At 36.6% G+C, this 23,238-nt stretch overlaps 1 protein-coding gene across 4 annotated transcripts in view; it reads left to right on the plus strand.

The window, feature by feature from the left end:
* Window positions 1-427: 427 nt before the first annotated feature.
* The window catches only part of LOC118269607 (protein grainyhead), a 98,458-nt gene continuing 75,647 nt past the window's right edge, over window positions 428-23,238 (plus strand). For all 4 annotated transcript variants that reach the window (XM_035584795.2, XM_050699091.1, XM_050699092.1 and 1 more), the window contains exons 1-2: window positions 428-593; window positions 2,496-3,131. In XM_035584795.2, coding sequence (XP_035440688.2) covers window positions 2,593-3,131 — 539 coding nt within the window. In that variant the 5' untranslated portion in view covers window positions 428-593; window positions 2,496-2,592. The remainder of the gene's footprint in view (window positions 594-2,495; window positions 3,132-23,238) is intronic.

Genomic DNA, 23,238 nt, shown 5'->3' on the forward strand with positions numbered 1-23,238 from the left:
ATTATCTTGATATCTTATAAACCAGTCGATATATCGTTGCATGAAAGTTCAATATAAGGGAAGTTGCGTCAAGTTAGGCAATCATAACGTTGTAGGTCTCAGATTTTGTAACGGCTGTAACCGACGTCGCCGTGTCCGAGGCGAGTCGCGAGCCGTCGAGACGCGGCGGCGTTCCTAGCCCGAGGCGGTGCGTCCACAGCCTCGGCGCTGCATCCACTCTGCGGTTACAGTTGATTACTACAGGTAAAAAAAATGTTTCATCAAAATTTTGGTAATAAGTATTCTTGGACTTATTCCCCAAATCGGTAATTGTACCGATATAAAATTCGAAGTGAAGTTCTCTCAAGTAGCCACCCTGGGCAACGTCCTCGAGTAGGAGGGCCAGCAGGCACGGAAGATAAATTCGTCGTTTTGGTGCGTGCGAGAGCGCGGCGCGGGCGGTGCGGGGAGGCGCGGGGGCGGCGGCGCCGGCGTGCGGAGGCTGCTGCGCTCAGAGCACCTGCGCCCGCGCTCCGTAGCGCCGCTCGCCGCGTGCTCGAGTACCCGCGCCCGCGCACCGGCCCGCGCCGTTCAGCGTCGTGACGCCGCCCACGGTATGTGAAACGCCGGTGGCGCGTCGGGGTCGGGCGGCAGCGCGTCCGCCACTGCGCTGCGCTGCTTGCTGGCGCAGTCGGTTGCGCCGCCCGGCCGGTTTTGTAATTTCGCCTGGCAGGCCGTGACGTCACGAGACTAGTTTGACGCGCGTGCGTGACGGTCTGCGCCAGGACGCCCGCGCCGCTGCCGCCCCCGACCTTAGTACCAGTGCAATGACGTGCCCGCTTGTCTCCTTACTAGTGAAAATTACAGTGAACTTACATTCACGAATGTCCAGTTGTTTGTTTTGATATTTTGCATGTTCAATATTCGAGTTAATCAAATGCTTGTTGAGTTTATGACTCAAAGCATACTTAATTAAAATGTTTTCTATACTTGTGTCTATAACATAAACGTGTGTGCTGTTCGTATACTATACGCTAGCGTACAGTCATGACCAATTCACTTGTACGTGTGAGTAAATTATGTGCGCTTATGTCTTGTAACGACGTGTTCGGCGAGCTTCATCTGTCTATGTGTGTGCGCGCACACTTTGACGACCCGGCTCAGCAGCAGAGCCTTTTTGTAATTTTATTTTTCCTCCTTCAGTTCAGCGATGTAATGCTCCTGCCGAGCAAATCTTCCGAATGGACAAAGTAATGTTAAAATATTAGTTGAGATCGATCTGTTTACATTATTCAAACTTATTGCTTTAATCATTTCTTCAGATATCAGAAATAAAAATAATACTAACTAACTAGTATCTCCGTCTGGTAAGATATTAAAAATGTAATTGATACCTAATCCCCAATAGGAGTCGTAGTAATGAGTAAATGTTCGTTTTATAATAAACTGTATACTATGTAAGTTCATTCATTAAAATGAATGTTTTCAAAACTAACTTACTGAAAATATAAAGAAAAGCTTTTTGATAAATCCAATAACTTTTCCAATAAGGGTTTATTTATTCGATTTAGATGTATATGGTCATGGAATATGTGAGATTTTCATAGTTACTTTAAACTTTATGCAAATGTAATTTATCATAAAGAGACAAAGAGCGAAGTTTTATATCGTGAAAAATTCCTTAATGCACACTCGTACATACGTACTATATAGGAGGCTGGTGTTGGTCACTTTCACACTTACGTGTCGCATATAACTCCGTCTCCCTCACACTCTCTCGAGCCTCAGCCTCCGTAGCAATGCAACGAACACTCAGTATCCCTCTCAGTACAGCTTCTGAACCAATACGATTCTTTTTGTCTTTTTATAAAATGAGAACGATCGCTAGGTTTGTGTATTCGGCTGTTCTGTAGCTCGTGGGATCCTGCCTGCGTATGTATTTGCGTTTTCATAGTTTTGTCACTCATTTCAATACTTTAAATGCCTTGTGTGAATCTTGCAAAGACGCGTAGTACCCCGAAACAAGAAAATTACTGCCGGTGTAATCTTAAGCGTAACTGATTTGTTTGTAAATAATTGTTTACTGACGAGTTTGACAACCACGTGGATACAATAGTTACCAGTTTGTACCGTTCGGTGGTGCGTCTCGTTTCGTACGGCGCCGGCCGGAGCAGGGGGCTGCTGAACAAGTTCGGGCGCTTCTCGCCGATCAGGTGCCACTTGATACTCGTTCTTTTCTAACTGGATTTGAATCAGCTGTTACTGCTTGCCCTTGGTGTGTTAGATACTCTTTGTAGCGAACCTACTTCGTTTACGTTTTCTACTACACTTAACTATAATTCATTGACCATGCTCATCTATTTATACTGTACATTTGTATGGACCTAGTCTAATTAAATTGACCCTTACATAAACTAATATCAGTGTTGATGTTGAGACAAGCGGGTTCCTTTCACTGGTTGTTAAGATTATACGTTTCTTGCTATCATACGTTTCACGAAAAGATTGTTTTTCAGAAATTGAAGTCAGGGGAGTCAAGTGTTGAGCGGGGTGCTCCAGTTCGGAGCCTCCGCCCTCACGAAGACGTCGCCTACCGTGTCGAGGTACGGCGGTATGTCCGCGTCGGCGTCGCCGTGCGAGGAGCGCGCGCGCTCCCCCCGGGCCGGCGCGTCGCCCTCGTCAGCACCGCGGTCGCCTGCGCCCGCGCACGCTGTTCTCGCCACTATGACCCCGGTGCAGCCTGCGCACGACTACTACCCGCACAAAGTAGAGATGGACTCCGATGATGGCTACCCCCCGGAGGCGCACTCCTACCGCCATTCGCCGCACGAACTGGCAGCATACGCTACAGATAGCAAAGTGCCCGTGCAGCCCGATGTCTATGACCAAGGAATGGAGTCCATGGACGAGAAGACCCCTATAGATTTAATATATGAAGATGAGAAGCAAACCGTGATATACACAACAACCCCAGACCAGAAGCGCGTAGAGATGATTAGCGGCCAGCTGGATGATGGTCAGCTGGTCAGTAGCGGTGGTCAGCTGGTGGACGGCGGAGTATCGGTGGTGGTCGGCGCGCCCGGCCAGCCCACCGTGCTCGTGCTGGCCGATCATGTCGTCGACGAGCTCGGACAAGTCATCACTATACCCAGGTATGGTACATTGTTATATTATATGCCACATTTCAAAACATTATTTTATTAATTTAGATGCTACAGTTCGTGAAACAAATGTCGAGTTGATTTTATTTACATAAATAAATCAAAATAACTATTGAAGGTTTTGAGTAGCCGAGAATAATAAACGGCCACAAGAACGTTGATTCTTTATCCTATATGAGGATAATTATAATACCTAAATTTTATCAAATATCCAAATGGTCATTTCCATAAACATCATTGTAACATATATCGTATTTTATAGCCTCGCATTTATTAGATGATATGGAAATATCACGCAGCCACTGTTGTCAGGTGTCTTTGATAGTGGGAAATTCCACCGGAGTCGAATATAGAAATTCCGTCAACGTGTAAGTTTGTATGAATAGACGATATATTGTTGTGAGAAACATCATCTAATTTTTTTGTTAAAATAAATAATTTCAATGCATCCCGTTCTAAAGTATATTTAATTAATGATTGCCACTTTGCACGTTTCATACGTGTGCGCAGTGCGGTCAAAATGAGACCTCATTATGATAAATTTATTAAAGCGTTAGCACTCGATCGTGAAGAGTTGAGTAGTTAGAAACAATTGATTGTTTGTGGTAGTGAGTGTTGTGTAGTTGGAAGAATGAGGTGGTTGTGTCGGAGGTCCAGTGTCGAGTTCTCCAGTGTAACGGTTGTGCGCGTTAGGAGCGGCGCGTGTGGGCGGAGCGACGCGCTCACCTTGAACTTGCCGCGAGAGCCGCGTCCGCGCCGTGCGCCCGCGCCGCCCAGCCACACTGTGGACCACGGCACAACACACCGAGATGCTGCGATCTCGCCAATTGCCATTGTATCGACACTAACTTCCCATTATAATGATGATACAAGCCAACTTCAACTTCCAGTGCTGGATATAGCGCCTCGTCTTCATACTATATGTTAATATTTGCACGGCTAAATCAAAGGCAAAGGTTAAGATAGGATCGTCACGTCCGCTGAATGAATTTCATCTATGCGGTGTCGTTATGTTTGTTTGGTACCATAACTACGAATGTTCGTGCTATCAATGTTACCAAACACAAATCGAGCTTTCCTACTTTATTGGTTTAGTTAATTTACAATTTTCTAAAAGATGTAAATGATCTTTGTATTCTTGAGCTCGTTGGGTTACCTTAATACTGGTTTGCCACGCAACAGAAATTATAAGGTTATTATTATAGTCAGTGATATAGATTTTATAAAACAGTAATAAATTTTCTCCATGAAACCGCTGTTCAAGAATCGTGCTAATATTACTACTACTGTTGTTACAGTGTGTTAACTAAATCATGATTATGAACTGGATAGATACCATAAAGTAGTGCGACCTTAACTGAATCATTTGTTGTGTTTGTCTAGAGAGTTTGTAAAGCGTAAGTCACGGTGGCGTTATTAAACAACTCAGTAACCGAGTTGAACGTAACCGTCGCAAAAAGCGTCCGCCATGTGGTTGCATGTCATTCATATCGCATGACGTTCGTGTACATCGCGGCGCATGTAGTAAAATTAGTTACGTCTGTTTGCTGACCAGACGAGTTCCTACGCGACACCTGTATATTAGTTTAGTACAACGCGGTAATAATAAGCGGACGCGCTGTAGCGACGTACGAGTTATTCGTAAGTTATACGCTACGAAAAAATCAAAATCTTTTTTATTACTATATACACTACTAAAAATTACAAAAATATATTACCTATATAAATTGTGTATCCAATATAAATACGATATCAATCCAAAATACTTATAGTTTTGTATCAAAAAAGGATACGAATTCATTCTTAAATCAATTTAACCAAGTTATACTAGTTAGTAGTTACGAAAGCCTTGATTCCGAACGCTTACGGAACGTTAAAGCCGTGCTACGTCACTATTTCAACACTGTAAGGCATTCGAGCGGCTGTCCGTAGTCCGTAACTGTCTCCCAACTAAAATCACTTACCATAATCAACTCTTCTACGAGCTAATCTATAAATTATAGATATGTTATCTCTCTCCACAACCTGTTCTCGGAATATATTAAGAGAATGGACTTAAAAATAGGAGGGAATCTATTTCATGAGATATCGTGCGTGAGAATAGCATATGGAATTGACCACAAATTATTTTTATTTTTGTTTTCGAATCAACGTTAATGTTGATACACCTTGAAGTAGCTTTTTTAATGAACCGAATGACGTCATTGTTGTTCGTTGATATAAGAATGTAAGTTTAATAATCGTGCGGCTTTTCGATGGGTCATCGTCGGATTATTATTTATAACATATACTTATGCTGGTTTTGTATCGAATTTCTGAAAAACATATCGGCTTTCAATCTTTGTATTTAACGTGTATATAGTTTCGAGAGTTTTAATGCTGATAAGGGAATTTAAAACGGGAGAGCTCTTAGTAAAAATGAATAAATAAGCTCGATATGGATTGGTAAGTGATAAAAACTCGGCTGAATCGTTTAGGATGGAGCGAGAGGCTGCGAGCCTCACCCGCCGCGCCTCCAAGACTTTAATGATGACTTTTTGTTGCATCACGGTACGCGCCAAAGGCGGTGCGCGTTTCTTTAATATATCCATAAGAGAACATTCATTGCGTTCCCATCAGGAGTTATTTTTAACGCATATGCACTTTTTGAGTTTAAGAATGGTTGTGAAAATAAATAAACATTAACACTCACATTTGACTACTGAATAAAAAAATAGAAACCAGTTCATAAAACATGGTACGAATGACAAAAAAGTATTATTTACAATAACTTTGATTTAATAATTTTGGGACGTGTGGTCGTCCTACAGAAAACAAAGGCTAAATAGACTCGGTTATCAGAATCGCCTCCTCTTATAGTTTGGCGCAGGTTGCAAGGCGACAGGCTGCGTCCCCCGCGTCCCGCCGCAGCCTTATTTTATTGCCTCGCTCGCGCTCGTTGCGGCGAGCCCTCGAGATGAGCTTACCATCGCTCGGGTTCTCGCCCCAATCGTTATTTAATGTAATTATTTGGCCGGTAAACTGCTTTTTTTGGAAATCATAACAGTTATGTACACTTTTTATCGGGCGGCTTCGGCTTTAGCTGGTTCCACATAAGTTGCCATATCGTGTGCATCACAACACGGCTCGAATTGTAAATGTAATTTGTTTTTAAGTTTTAATAATTAATTAAGCATATAAAAGTTTTACTTATATCCAGATGACTCCTACTAGTGTAGCAACCACTTTTATATCACTATTTTCGTAATAAGAGTTGCAGTAGGATTAATGGGACGACCACTAGTGATGATAATAAAATTTAAAATAATTAATAATATAACATATACTCCAGTAATCGGCGAGACTTTGTAAGTAGAATACCTTCATCAGTTAAATTATCGCACATTGTTCTATCAATGTTGGCTACTAGAGAAGTCAATAAACTTGTGAAAGCGCAAGATATTAAAAGCTCTTAGTAAAAGACATCAACGAGCGCACCATCAGTGTGCTCCCGTAGCGTAGCGCGTTCGGGGAGTCGATGAGGCGATTCGTAGCACTTCGATGATAACTGAATTATTTTATTTTCTACTTATTTTTCAATTGATTATTACATTATTTGTGCAGCACTAGTGCATGAAGGATTGTTTGTTGTTTTTTTACTTCTTTTGCTTTTAAAGGTGACCTGAAACTAAACCCATTACGATAACAGAATATTTAAAAAAAAGTGTTTATGTTACAAAAACGTAGAAATAACACTCGGTTTGTCCACCTCATACTGAATAGTCACTGTTTAAACTCAAAGTTCAGTGTGTCCTTTAAAAATTAACGATCATCCTTTCTACCTGATGCCGCTGTCCGAGTGCAAATAAAAAACGGTTTCCCCGCGTAAAGGGTTCACTTCCCATCACATGGAGGTTGAAGGTACCCGAACACACACGCGAACATCGATACACACACATTGACACGTTGCTATGTAACTTTAGGCACCGACGAGCCAGCGTCCGACAGAAATCTCAACGGGGGATAAAATTTCTTTCGAACTAAAGAACATTGTGGATCGATTGATCGAAAATATTTATAGCTCGATGTTCGATATTCGACCTGTTTGTTGAGATACTACGTTCAGTGATGACGTCACTCGGATTATAATATATTTTTTACTAAAGAGGATAAACGAGAAAAATATAAGCTAAATATAGTTTAGTTTTCATCAAAAATTAAAGATACTTTAAACGATTAAGTACAAAAATATAGGTGTTATTACATATTACATTGTTTAAAAATATAATTGTAGGTATAATTTTTACTGTCAACATACAACATATTAAAGTCAATGTTTTTCGAAAGGGAAATAACATATATCCACACCCAGAAGTAGATAAATATTTCATTCTTTTTTTGTAACCGCAGCTACACAACAGCAAATCCATTATAGGATTTTATTATCTTACATCAAGGTTCGGAATCGAACATCAGAGGAGTGTATGGCCACGGCGATAAATGAAAACGAATTCTACGGCACTTGTATTTAGGGTTGAAGATAAACATTCCTTTCGGAAGGGAAGTTATATATTCATAGAGATACGCAACTTTTTTTTGGGAATGGGGATTCCTTTGTGGTTAGCCTCTTAGTCGGTCGCGGCCACATTCAGTCCCGTTGTTTACCCTTTGTCCACAGTGATTGTACCGATAATTAAACGTACTCTTATTCAGGACTGATCAATTAATACTAAAGTCGTTTTTAAATACATTCAATTTAAAGGCCGTTGTTTATTTTTATCGAAACAAATTTAAAACCAGTTTGTTTGTGACAATCTCACTTTAACATCAGAAGAGATTATGGTCATTTATGTGGACGCTGTGATAAAACAGGAATTGAACTTACTATACGATGGTTTTGCTTTTATGTACGAACCTATCATCGTTCTACGAGCTTTATAAAGGATCTGCTTGAATTACTTTTGTAAAGGAACTCTTCTATTATTTTAGTGAACGAGTATGGTATTCATGAAGCGATGTTCGTTATTATTTTTGCTCAGTCATGATTTAGGTACGCTAAGGCTGTGGGGGCCTCCTGTAGCGCCAACAAAATACGCAGTTGGCTCGATCGATCGATCAATGTATTAAAATTTTATTTAACATCAATATTCTAAGAAAATACGAGAAGCGACTCGCGCTGTTAATTAGAATGTTTGTGTAAATTGCTGCGCGACTTTTCTGTTTCATTGTGTTTGTAAATCAACATTGTAGTGTAAGATCATTCGATACCATTCTTTCACGACGTTTGATGTAATCATTAATAGCCGAGGTCTTTGTTGAAACTTATGTTATGTTATGTACCATTTAACTATTGAGATATATAACAATGATAAAACGGACAAAGTTAATCTAATAGTCTAATTGTTTCGTCAATAAATCGAATGTTTTGTTTTTTAATTCTTTCCCAAGACCACTTAACTATTTCAAAATCATTAACCAACTTTGCATAGATACGTATCTATAATCATTGAGTCGTAAAATCGGAGAAACTGTTTATTCATCACATTGACATCGCATGCACGCACACAATGAAACATTGTGGATGAGTGCGTGGAGCTTGCGTGTGTGTTGTAGCTTATTAGTGTGACAAGGACAGAACATGGTATTGATCTGTGTGACAGAGAGAAACGGACGTCAACAAGGCTAGCTTTGCCTTATAAGTATATGAATGTACGTTTTTATTAACTTGATTCGTTATACGGCTTGCCATTATAATAATATATGGGTACATATAATCACAATTCGGTCCAATTTTAAGATTACTGTCTTATAAAAAATATGAAAAATAAAAAAGTTGATATTTTTTGGTTGTTGTTTTTAATAAAACGTCATAAAAATGTTTTGAGATAAAATCGTGTTTTTCAATATTGTAATTAAAGAGACTGGACGAGATTCTTTGTGGTCGAGTAAATATTTATTGCAACTGTTTCAATATAAGTAAATAAATAGTTTGAAATATCTTACTCATCTTTCTGAAATTCGTTCCCCAGGATATATTTGATGACGTCATGATTTCTTTAATAAAGAACTGCGCTGGCTCACCATTCTTTGTTTTAATGAAGCAATCATTTTGTTTCCTCTTTCTTTCTGCTGATGTATAGCAGTGATTCTAAACCGTATTCTAATTACATTATTTCACTGCATCCGTTCCACGTTTGATGTTCTCATTTAGATTTAGTGTTATTGATTTGTTTTAGAGTTCCTTAAGCCGAAGTCTAAAGTTTTTCAGATCAAGCATTCTATGAGCACTATTTTCATAATCCACTATGATAGTGCCTTTTAACTATAGTATATGAGATCACTTTTTTACTTTCCACGTCTAATTATGACTTAGGTAAACAAATATCACAAAAAGCACCTCTTGACATGTGTGATATGTCTAGGTAAGTCTAATCACTGTAATAATAACTTTTGTTTGAATTTCGTCACGCTTCATCCCGTGGTATTTCGGAAGCTAATGTCAAACCCATACATTTTGATTAACGGTCATGAGCTGACCACAAACATCGAAAAGCACTCGTCTAGACACCATACTGGTTTACTTTGGATTTTGACAGAAAGACAATTTTGTTGGTCGAGAGCACGTTAGTATGTCTACAGCGGAGGTTGATTCCCTAAAGCATTTAAGGTTCCTTTCTTAGTATTTTAATAATGTTCAATAGAATATTGGTATTACAGAGTATCACAAACACCGTTTAAGATTTCATTAACGCGCTGTTATGAGGCCAATGTTCTACAGTAAATGGTTATGGACCGATATGACATCACTCCACATTATTAGATATTTATATAGACATCTAGAACTAACACTATGCCCTGATTAGAATCTAGAAATTGTATAAAATTAAACATGGCTATGACGGCAGCTTTGTAAACTAGAATGTCATTAGACAAGTTGTTATACTATTATATGAGTGTTAGTCATATACCGATGTGTGTAAAAATCAACAAAATTGAGATAGTACACACGACATGAAGTAGTAAGAAAAAACTTACTCTCATATTTACAATATTAGTAGGAAAACAGAAGTAATATCCGTCTGTTACCTTATTCCGTTTTTCATACTTCCTCACTATATTTGGAAATAACTTTGAGTTTTAAAATAAGTTCCCATGGTCTTACAGGGGTCACGAATTCGAGCTGATGTAATAGTAGGAACATTACGATCAGTCGGAATTTATTTCTTTATTGAAAACTGACATTGAACATTAACATATCGATTTAAATTATTTCGTAAGTTGTAACAGCACCTTGAAGCTATGCTCTGGATGGTATTATTTGGATGATTCACGTGAAATACCACAAATGGGTTCGGCCATTAATAAAGTCATTGAGTAATCATCGGTCCAAACAATTTAATAACAAATCAAATCATCATTTCTACTAATTGTATTTTCCTTTTTACTGTCTTCTGTCTTTAGTAGCTGCAAATGTTGATTACCGAAATAAATGTCTCAGATTTCCCAATTTCCAGGTCGAGACTACATAGATTTATATAGAGTACTCGCTTCTGCCAGCGGGTTACCCGCGTTCCCGTGAGCTAAAAAGTCCTATCATCTTAGTCAGCTCACACCTTTTCTGTATACCAAATTGTATCAAAATCCGTTCAGTAGTTTTATCGTGGTTGACGAACAAACATCCAAATAAAAATCTTTAGTCATAAAAAAATATCAGCGCGCTCATACTCGAATCGTGTCCCTTGCATGACTATACGATACTCCTGATAGTGTTACATAAGACAACATAGTAGTTTTAACACTGTACAACTATCTATCTACCCTTTAAGAAAATATAAGGTGTGATGTTGTTATCTTTCTGTAGGTAAACCTTTTTTAGTAACGGACATCGGATCACCTTAAATAAAAATACTTAGAATTGCCATTCAAAATAAATAATTTGAATGAAGTAGGTAATTTAAAAAAATATAAAGTTTCGCTGACTTAATGCTTCCATAAATAACTTAGTGTACCAAAATTGCTTTCGATTTATTAAGAGAATCAAAGATTAAATCGTGATTCATTATGATTATTAATAATAATCAAATGTAGAAAATATTTAAATTTTCCTAATCCGTGGCGTAACCCCTTTTGTTTCAATGTAAAATTGTACGAAAAATATAAGTGTAATTGTATTTATTTGAATAAATATACTTATATATTAGATTAGAGAGACGGAGGTAAAGTTGACGTAATTGAAATGAATAAGTGTTAATTTCAATTAAACATTAACCTTACCTTTTGTTTACATGTACTTCATAATAAGCTTTAAGAATACACAATTTAAATAAATAAATCGTTATACGTTCCTCTTAACTATGCTTATTTTGTTTTCTATATCTACATAATATTTAAGTAACATGTTACACGTGAGTTTGACGACACTGTCCCACGACATGAGAACATAAAGTTACACAATACGAAACGAATAAAAATAAAATAAAACGGTCAAACAAGCATCGCGGAGGGAAACGCTCATAAGCGTAAATTGTGCTTATCTGACAACGATAGCAGTAAGTACGTAATAACTGTTAATTAGGAAAGTGCAGTATAAGTCTATTCAGTGATTTATACACGTATATTACCAATTTGTACATCCGCATCGTAAAAGCCATTGTATCAATAGTTTTGACCTCTCTCATACTTTATGTACAATGAAGAGCCAGTAAGGGCACTTGGGACCATTGTGCATATAAATATTGGTGAGAAATGTTTGAAAACGTCACACGTGTAGTTTAAACTTAAAGAATGAGATAAGTAAACGTATATTTCAATGATACGTTGCGACTCGAGTGCTTGAGTAGCTAAATTTAGTGCTGCTATAAAACTGGACATGTTGTGAAATAAATCATTTCAATCATTATGTTTCTTGTGTTTTGCAAAAGTTCAGGAAATATACTTCGAAAGTCTTTGTGTAAAGTTCTTCGAATATAAAATTCAGGGTCTTCTTAACTGTTTGTAAATACAACATCTTAGCACAAAATTTAGAGCTGAATTTATATTAGTTAAACTTGTTTGAAGCATAAGAGATACAAGACAGGTATAGAAAGAAATACTAAAATAGAAAAGGAGATTATTATAAACCCGTGCAAATAAAAACCATGTTAGATCGTCGTGAACTTGAATTATTTCAATAGACAGTATACAGGCTGTATGCTGGAATACTCTGTACAACTATTTCCATTTCCCGTAGCACGTGTTATGTTAAATTTAAGCTGTAAATTGATGTTAATGCAATGCATTTCTGATACCGATTCATAATTATTGCGTTTGTATCTATTTTACAATTCCCGTGGACAGCTGACATAAACTATACGTTATCTGTGTAATTGGAACTCGATAAAGGCGGCAAAAATATGTATATGTAAATTGTTGGCACAGGTTAAATATGGGGTAAATGACTTCGACAACGTCAACAATTCTGATTCCACCTGGAATGTACACGACGCTTACCAAATATTTGATAACGACTTATTTGAGATGCCAGATTTTCATAATAATGCCGTAAATGTTGGCGTCTTTAATAAATAATAAATGACAAGTAACAATAATTTGTATGTCAGGCATCTTTTGAGATATGATCACTTTCTTGGAAAGCCCTGAGGTCGTTATGAATTTTACAAGTTAATATTAAATACATTTTGGAAATAATGCAATCAATTTCTCCTGTCTTGGCAAACGCGCACGCAACAATTATTAATTCGCAAGAAAAACAAAAATGTTGAAGATTGTTAATCGAGATTGTTAAACGTAGCAATCCAAGGTATAGCAATGAACCTTATCTAACGTAAGCGTAGGCGATTGTATATGTAATTATATCTAAATATGAACTAATGGATACCGTGGTCGTGCAGCGGTCAATTTAATAGTTGATCGATGTCTGCTAATTGTATACAGTAGGAATATTTTTATGAAACCAAATATAGCTTAGCTGGATGTTTATGTATATGTTTTATGGACACACATTATATCATGAGACACAATATGCCTTCGAAGCTGAATAACTTGATATAGATAATGCGGTTCTGCAAGAGTAGTGAGAGTAGAGAACCAAACTAATTATGTTGTAACAAATGTAAAACATTAACCACAGAAATATACTGATCTCAAATTAAGTTATAACCTATAGCGTGCATGCCTAGCAAGCAATGAAAGTAACATATTTCTTAGAACACGGTCACGGTCGAAATAAAGCTGTAACTCATTCTAGACTCGATCGACATATTGAAACCTACATAGAATCGAATTAGTCAAAGTAAATATTGAACAGATTCATTGTAGTATGTTGGATGTGAGGTAGGACTTGAGGTTGTACATTCTCTCTGATAGCTTGGCCTCGAGACCAGGGTGTATGGCCGGGGTCCGAACTCGCGATGACATTGTGGCAAGGACCGAGGCAAGGGCGCGCCTCTCACTCGCTTCCTACGTCACACGAATGTTTTCGGATGCCAATGTAATTATTAAAGTAATCGATATTGCTGGACCCGAGAAGAATTAATGACTTTTAAGTGTGTTTTTTATTTAAACTCGAGTTCCATTTTCATGTAAGTAAATATAGTTAATCATACGCTGTCACGCTAGGGTTGCCATGCGCACGTTACTGGATACCGTTCTGATATTTTTTGTATTATTTTATGCATCTTTAGTTTATCACATTCGATAAAATTTAGCAATTAATTAATTTACAAGTCAAAACAGATTTCTCCGATAGAGTCCGAATATAGGTAATGATTAATTACTAAAAGTATCAAAAAGTATTTACATTAATAATAAGCGTTATTACATTACACATTTTACTCGCTACATTCCACACGACGACGTCGTCCATTACATTACATATTTAATCTTTACTAAGAAAAGACAGTATCATTTCTCAGTTGCTCAGAAAACTATAAAATTAAATGCGTTTTGTTAAAAGAACAACTAACTACGGCATAAAGTACAGAGAGCATTTATTGTAATGCTAGTAGTCTCGCAATAAATGAGTGACTGTGTAGTCATGCCCGTCGTTAGTTCACAACCTCTAATAAGTATATACATACGTTTTTATTGTATTTAATATTCTTTGTTTTTTTTTTACAAATATCCCATTATTTTACCGTTAATTGTTAAATAAATTACAGAGTTTTTAAGACCATCAATGCGAAAGAATTTTAAGTTTTTGTCGGCTACCAACTTGGTAAAGATAAAGTTTATCTTTTAAATTAAATGCAATCTATGGATGGACGTTGTGTTGGATCATTAAGCGAATACTTGGAGTACATTAAAAAAAGAAAGCCTCAAGGAGCAATATGGAAGGTTTTTTGTGTGGCGCAGTGGGTTCCGTACGCGCCACCGACGCACATACAAGGAGTTGCGAGCCACCACGTCCGCTGCGCCGCGATGTAAATGATCCCCTTGAATAATGTATCCCTTTCCCGGCCATCCTGGCCATCCCGGCCATCCCGGCCGTCTCCCTCCCACCACCACCACAGCCTTATACAGCCACACGACAATCAACCGTTACGTCTAACTGCTCTCCTTCTATGTCACCTTATAATGAAACGAACAAATGGTTTGCGTGATCACAATAACACTTTTGGTTTTTGAAAACCTATGATTCTTTTTTCTCGTTTTTAACTTCGTTATGGTGTAACGTATAAAGTTACTCAAAGCAAAGTATTACTTGTCTAGTTGTATTTTATGAGCTAGGTGCAAAGTGTGTTATTACGTAGGTGCAATAATTTAACGTTACGTCGCAGTCGTCTTCCGTCGCGAGTTCATGGCCTTCGTGTGACTTCAAATGTTTGCATTGTACGTTCATCTCTCGAAACCGCGTAGTTAAACTTGGTTCCGGTTTACGACTCAATGAAAATTACTCGAGCTACCAGCTGTTAGGATTCATTTAAATACATTATGGTAACGTGATTCGAATTTTTATTGTCATTAGGATTTTTTTCCGAAGGTTCAAACAAAACACCGCGCGTTGTTCTTACTAACATTATAAAGATTAATGCTTTCTTAAAGTACAAACCTTAATTGTTTCTTAGATAAAGTTAATCACTACGTTCCGAATAATTTTTATAGGAATAATTTGGGTTCTTTAGTAAATTCTGGAATGGCCACGTGGTAAAAGTTACTCGTACCTAAATTTAGACTGTATTAATATTTAATTCTAATAAATATTGTAATAGCAATATAGATTATTGTGAAACTGAGCAAATAAAACCGTCTATGATCTCAGCGAGTCGCTATTTAGTGTAGGTTCGCACTGACTCATTTTTGGTTACGGAAAATGAATACGTTATTTAACTGCAGCGAACGAGCACAATAACATTAAGAATAGGAAGAGCTCTACGAATCTACCTGATCTACGCAAAACACGACGTAATATAATTATCTTACAAAAACTTGAAAATTCGAGACGGTTAATGTCTGTGTAGAAACCTTTTTTATCATAAGAAAATTGTTTAATGTTAATAAATGTTGTTGGAATTGAACTGAGATGACGCATGTGGTTGCCCTTAGAATAGCATCTGGCATGTCTAGAATTAAGAGGCGACATGCCCTAGGAGCGGGCCAGAATACCGCCAGTGTCGTATTAGATACAGCCGAGACATTGTATTTAGATTACAATACAAATGATTGTGTACTCTATTGTCAATTTCATTGATACGAAAATTGCAGAGTTCCATGTTAAGCAAGGCGCGCGAGCGGGTCACGACTGAGGCGCACGCGCGTTCGTGACCTTGCCGCGCGCGCCTCGCAGAGGTCACACTCTTGTGTTGATGCGCTTGCGCACCACACCACGCTTTCCATATTTTCAAGCGCATCTTGTAACTGCAGGCAATTCTAAGGACATGGTCGTGTTAGACCTCAAATTGAGATTGCAAATTATTACAGACAAGTGGGGTCTAAAACATACGATCAAAATGCAAAGCTTTTGTTCCTCTTTGTGGAGTTTATGGAAATGAGTCTACTATTTTATGGCCATTTACAAAGTAAGATTAATGTGATTATATTTATAATACGTTATAATTCTTACGTCTTAACGGTCACTGTAATTACTGCACCTTATTGACACTTAAGTGGTTTCAATTAATTTTCTTTACAACAGTTCCGGGTCGATTAGGTACTTAGGTCTTAAATTGTTAGTAGGTATATTTAGTACCGATATCGTAAGAATAGTGCTACTGATATTTAACTCGCGTTATAAGAAATTATAGCTGTACTTGCAATACCGAAGTGACATATTTACGCGAATAATAGGAGAAAAGGCTCTGCGGAGGAATGAGAAATGCCGCCATAACAGGGCTTTGCGCACTTTCTCCAGCTGAGGCTCTCTCTCGGCGAGTCGGTGCACCCTTTACAGTGTACAGTTAGTGAGGGCTTTATAAACAATAATCAATTAATTCAATTGCCTGTATCATTTATTACTTTAATGTGTGGCTTCGGATAACATCATGTTATAATACCCACAAGGAAGAATACGTGACAAAAGGATGTTCCACGTTTGAGTTTGCCAAGTATAAATAATGGTTTATTTAAATAGTTTTTTCATGTACTGAGTGAATCATAGCCGATTTGTTAACGTGATTGCTGTCAGTTAGAACTTATAGTACCGTAGCACTTATGACTAATTTCTGACGAAACAAATTAGACAAAAATAAAAATAAATATCATACTTTTAAATATCGTTGTTAACAAATTACTAAATTGATTGCGGATATGTGTCATTAGCGGTGGATGTCATCTTTCTAAATAAGAAGCTGAGTGACAATTTTGCAATGACTAAGTGCGGTGCGAAACAAATTAAGTGGAAGGAAGTTACGTTAGTGCATGTAGGCACGTTACGTGACATTCTTAGAGGAAGTCTCACTGCATTCAGGCGAGTCTCGCAGCTCTAAACTTAATTATACCATAACGTTGGCAATCAACCACCACACTATTGACATTTATATCGAATATAGAATTGATATTAAAAAGCATGTTACTAATTTGAGCCTTAGGATTAGATTTGTTTAGACTCTTACTATTTATTTATTTAATACTTTATGTACAACAACAACCATAGGCAGGCTTAATGCCGTATGGCATTCTCTACCAGCTAACTGCAGAGTGGTGCAGGGAATGTTTTAATTCAGAATTTCGTGAGGAGGGCAATTGAAGCAGCTCGTTATAGTTCACCGCAGGGCTTGTAGGGCTAAGCGCTTGACTAAGTTGTATCTTCAATTCTTCGTATCCTGGCATTGCCAGCTACTTCAACAACACTACATTACATTAATCTAAGCATCTTAAATTCTTAACAACATCTACTCCATGCTTCTCTTCGAGTCATTAGTTTTGCGACAAATGTACGTCAGCAACTCATTTCTTGCCAATTATTTTATTGACCTTACGATCTTAAATAAGTTTTTATTTCTTATAGGTACGGAGGAATAGGTCATTAATTGATATTTTATTTTCTTATCAAACAACTATTTGAGGATACTGTAAATCACGATACATAATAAAACAATTTAACATCAACAAAAGCAATAAAATAATATATTTGTGTTATCGACTTAGGTATATTCAAACCTTGAACTTTACATATATATAAAATCGAGTGGCGAACAGACTATTATTATTTGTGATATTTATTGTAATATTTTACATACACTTAATATGCAATTTTAAGTAAATGCGAAGCAAAATAATGTAAGATATCCGTATCCTAATAGATTCTTAGAATCATTTGACGTCAGGTGTACATTTAGGAAACCTTAATACGGTTTGAAACTTTCAATAATAATTTTGTAGTTTTTTCTCATACATTGACCATGATTATTAAACTAAGCTAAACAAAAATGCGGTATAACGTATAAGTTTAATGTTACTTAATATATATGTGAGAAAGTACGAGTACCTACATTGTATGAGCAACAATTATTCAGACAGAGATAAAGCTTAAAGTAAAAACTGTGAAACATAAATATATGTCGAAATACTTTTGCAAATGAGTTTTGTAAATCATGAAAGAAAAGCGCTCACCGTTACTGCCTTAGTTGGTCAAAAGTTGTAATGAATGCCACAAATGGTATTGGTCCGAGGCACGTCCACAGCTTGCACACGCTAATGTTCCTCATTAAATACTGGAACATCAATTTGTATCTGCACCACGTAGAGGAACACCGCAGCCATACATTTTTATTGCGCTGTACCATCGTAACATTTGCAGACGCCGATTTAAAAGAATATCATCTTATCTGATGCTATTCGCATAAACGTATTTTATGCAAATCCGTTCGTTATTATTCTTGATTAATGATTAACTCCATGACTTCTGCAAATTATCAAGAGTTCAAGGACACGAGCGTCATGAATTGGCTTCGGAGGAGCCGTTAAAACAAACATACGATTATGTCTAGCCACTGATAGAGGTTGAAAAAACATAATTTGGTACAATTAAAATAATTTCCACGATGTTTGATGCATGAATGTAAGTCGAGTCGATTGGATGTGTTCTAACAAGCAACAGGTTTCGATACGATAATAAAGTCGATAATTTTTCTGATGCACCCCACGAGATGCGAGTATTCCGGTTAGTTCCGTTAAGTCTTCAACTAAAGTGGAATGTCCACTTATTACTTTCCGTTGATATAAAATGAATGGTCCGCCCTTTAGTTAAGCTCGCACGGGCTTTTAAATATGCAATTTCACAAATATTTTCTACAGGATCCGGAGAGGAATTGAATAATAAAATTTATCTGAATACACATAGACCTAAAATATTTAAAGCATAACATTAACTTGTGCTTACAATGAACATTACTCTTCATCACAGAATGTCTACTTTTCGGTGATAATGTGACTGACTGACAATGAGCTAGAGAGACTATTATTGAATACTCAATAAACGTTTCAATATTCAAACTGACATTCGTGCGGAGTAGGTACTATTCATGTTCATAAGCTACGATACAAACTAACGAAGCTATTTTCGTTTGTTTGGTAACAATAAACAATTGTTTTGACGTGGAACAAAGGAAGTATAACAAAATGCGGAACACGATTGTCTCGTGTTTAGTTACCATAATTAATATAATTGTAATCAGATGTATATTTAGTAGTTTTTGCAGTCAATTCCCATAACGATATATTAGCACCACACAAAATAACTAATTAAGCGGGCGCTGCGGGAGGCGTTTTTATGTTCCCAATGCTTTGAGTATTATTGAGGCTAGCTAAAGGTTTATGTCAATAATATATTAAATTCGGCTAATGTTTATGGCTCTGCGTTTAAAGCTATAATTTACATTTTAAAACGTTGTTCAGCCATTTGTAACTGACCTTTGTGTGAAAAAGGTTTACTGTCACGAAGATATCAGTTTTGTTTTCGAAAATTGAACTTGACGTTTCGTATATGATTTTTCCTCATATTGACCCTGAATCGTATTTGAAAATGTTAATTATTTTATTGTAAAAATCATTTATGAATCTATAATTATGTGATATACCCAAGGCCGTGGGTTCAAACCTCACTCGTATAAGTTTTTTAGAATTTCCTTATTAAATAATTGTATCCATAATTTATGCCTTACTTCGTATTTAGTTTTTGCGAATAAGTCGAGATTTTTTATTAAAGCTTAATAACATGATCAGATAAGATTCTACATAATATACACGAGCACCCGTTAATATGTGTATCTATAAATAAACCCGAAAGTTAGTTTACATTAAAATGATTTGGAACTCAATTCAAATCGTAGGTTAATCTTTACACAGGCATGAACTTGTAGCTTGTACTTGTAGGTAACTAAGCTTATGGAAGTTTTAATGATATTTGACCTTTGCCAAGCGTCTGTTTATTGACGTGTTTTGCAATAAACAAATAAACTTATCTGCTATTTCCGACGCTCTGTGGGAATTTCAACTCGATGCAGCGCAATGGCAGTAGCTGATGGAGATTAGAGTCGCAGTAGTCGCCGCGAATGACGTCCTACGTCATTTAACTACACCCTTTTAAGCTGAACTCACTCCCAGTAAGCAGATAAAATTTATTTTTAACTTCATACATAGATGTTAAGCCAACAGGTTTCACATTTATACCTGATCCAACATACATGCAATCGCAATGTTAGATATCTAATGGATTTCAATATAAATACGTTAAGCTAAATCATTTTGCAAGTGAAAGTAGCTTTGTTGGAATTCAATAAATAGGTCTATTAAACTTTATCTTGATTGTACTTTATAACTGATAGTCGTATTTAGTTTCTACGATCGTTGGTCCACATACAGTTTTTAGGTTACAAACACATACGTACAAATCAATCTCTACATCTCGCCTGACCTAAGTTTGATCGATCACGTCCGTCATGTTGATAATTTACAGGCTTCATTGAAAGCAAAAAACGTAGGTAGTTAATGTGTACACTTAGGTACCTCGTCATTGTATTTTTCAATGTTTGGTTGTTTTAAAAACTTTTTGTGGAAAAGCAAAGAAACGTAAAAAAGATTTATTAGGTCTGCAAACTTTATAAATAAACCTGGTATTTTTTTAGTCATCGAAAGGTTTATGATTATGTAGGTATATCTGTTGAAAAGGGCAACGCGATAACAAATAATGGTCGGTGGAGAGCTCGACAGACTTTTAATATAAAGGCTGTCTTATAAATAAATGAGTAATCAGTGTATATTAAATTAAACTGATAGTTGATAGCTCGAACAAAAAGAGCTTTACCGTTAATGTGTGCGGTGGATCATGAAAACTACATGTCCGTGCGTCGCTGTGACTGTCATACTAAGTTTGTCTTCTGGTGAAACGATTTAAAAAACCACAATCTCAATTAACGACCAAGTTTTCTATTTAGGAAGCGCTATAAATCACTTTACATGCGCAATAGACTCAGGAAGTTATATGATTTAAGTTTAAGCGTTTAATGTGATGGTGTCGATGAACTGTAAAACGATACAGCGAAGTGCTTCATCATCTGTGTACAGGATGAAGTTAAATTAAAATTATCGAACACTATTCATCAGGTTACAGCTTCCAGCCAATTGTTTATAATAATATCCTAACCTTAACATATTTTTTCCACTAAGTGTTTATTTAGGTAGCTTATTATTAATCATAAGTTCAATCTAAACAAAAACAACGTCTTTATAAGTCAAGATATTAGGTATATTATATTAATTGTTATATCAAAACAGGTAGTCTGTAGGTAGAATAAAACACTAAAAATGCTTGTGAATCAACCAGGAAAATGATGACTAGCCTTAGACTTTTCTTATCATGCAGGAAGTTCTAAACTTTTTGTTGCGCTACCTTATTTTATACAACATTTGTAGGTTAAAAGGTTTTTGAAATTTAATATTTTATGACTAAAACGAATAAACTAATCTTTTAAATTGTTTGATATCCTTAGACCTGACCATGGCAGAGCTAAAGAAATAATTGAGAGGATCAAGTATTTTTTTTAATGATATGACTATTTATATCCTTGAGCTGTATCTTTATTACAATGAAAAAAATAAAGGTTTGGTTACAAGAAATAAAAAACATTATAACCGTTTGTGGTTTTAGTATTATTCTCGGACTGGTGTTGAGATTTCTATTTAATTAATGTTAGCCCAAGGAAACAGTTTCTCTTATTCTTTTAATCCCAGTCGACGCTTAGACGTTGAGATTTGATCTAAGAATTACCATAATAGGATAAGGTAGCTTTATTGATTGAATGCGTTTTTATCTGATCGATCGCAAGAAGCGTATATGTACGCAACGTCTTTATAAGGATAATGGATTCTAGCAAAATCTTGTCATTTCCTTAGCATAATGAACAATATTAAGAGGCCCGCTAAGTGTAATTGGGGCTTGAAGCAGCAAAGTGCTCGGTTTATGCGGCCGCATAATTACGTATAATAGGCGACTTTTGCAACGCACGGGCATTCTGAATGTTTAACTCCCCTGAGACAGAATTTTGCAACACTGGCTAATTATAAGTTATAAGGTGAATATTACACGATTAACTTAAATGTGGCCTTTGTGTTTACCGGGTCCGTTAAAAAATATTTAATCGATTTTTTCGGTATCCAATAATCCTATGCAAATTGAGTCGATGTTACAAATACTTTATTTTTGCGATTACTTGTTTTTGTACTTTTATGGAATAGGTTTACATAATTACATAGAACAAACAGGTGCTATAGATTTTCCTCCTTCTTTTCGACAATGGCTGGTTTAATGTCACTTATCTCAAAAATCCAATCATAACCCTATATTGATATACCTTCAGCTAGTGCTTGAACAAGATAATTCAATCTAATTGTACTCACAGTACATAGAATACTGTTTTTTTATAGTTACACAGTTAGGCATTAGGAAGTGGTCAATCTCGAAAAGTACCGAGATGAAACAATGGTTTATTATACAACGTAAATCGTTTTAAGGCTATAGTTATTTGTGCTCCTCATTTGCCTGTTAAGGAAATAATTATACCGTATTGCTATCTCAATAATAGACATACGCCGTTGACGCGGAATTTATTCGACACTTGGATGCTATAATTATCACTCTCCTCGCAGTGTGGAGATAATTTAAAGATGTTAACTACCTACCAACAATACTTTACGACTATTCTAAGAGTACGCGCAGATTAAATATGAAGTCTGTTCCAACATACTGTTTAGGTTGATTAAACTTGTGAAGAATGTTTGTTAATGTGAGCAGGGAGTGATGATTTTCTGGAAAGATTTCTCCTCGCAACCATAACGACCTGCTCAAGATTAATGCGACTAACTATTGCTTGTATGAAAGTGCACGCTGGTATTAGTGCACGCTGTAGGTAGATGTGCTATTGACTGATTGCCAGATTGGCAAAAAAGCGTAGCTCCATCAAGAATGAAGACACCGGTTCCAATGGGCTCCGGCTCTCGTGATAATTAATTTTGTCGCCTTTTTCGGATCATTGTTTTTGCTCGCATATTGTATCGAGGCCGGTACTAATCGGGACACAATTACGGAGAACCACGTCAGTATTTCATACATTTCGTTAAGTTCCAGTAACATAAATCGAACTATGCGACTCTAGAATTAATGGGTGTACGTGTATTCCTCGAAATA

Source organism: Spodoptera frugiperda, chromosome 15 (genome assembly GCF_023101765.2).
Source record: "Spodoptera frugiperda isolate SF20-4 chromosome 15, AGI-APGP_CSIRO_Sfru_2.0, whole genome shotgun sequence".
Taxonomy (NCBI): Eukaryota; Metazoa; Arthropoda; class Insecta; order Lepidoptera; family Noctuidae; genus Spodoptera; species Spodoptera frugiperda.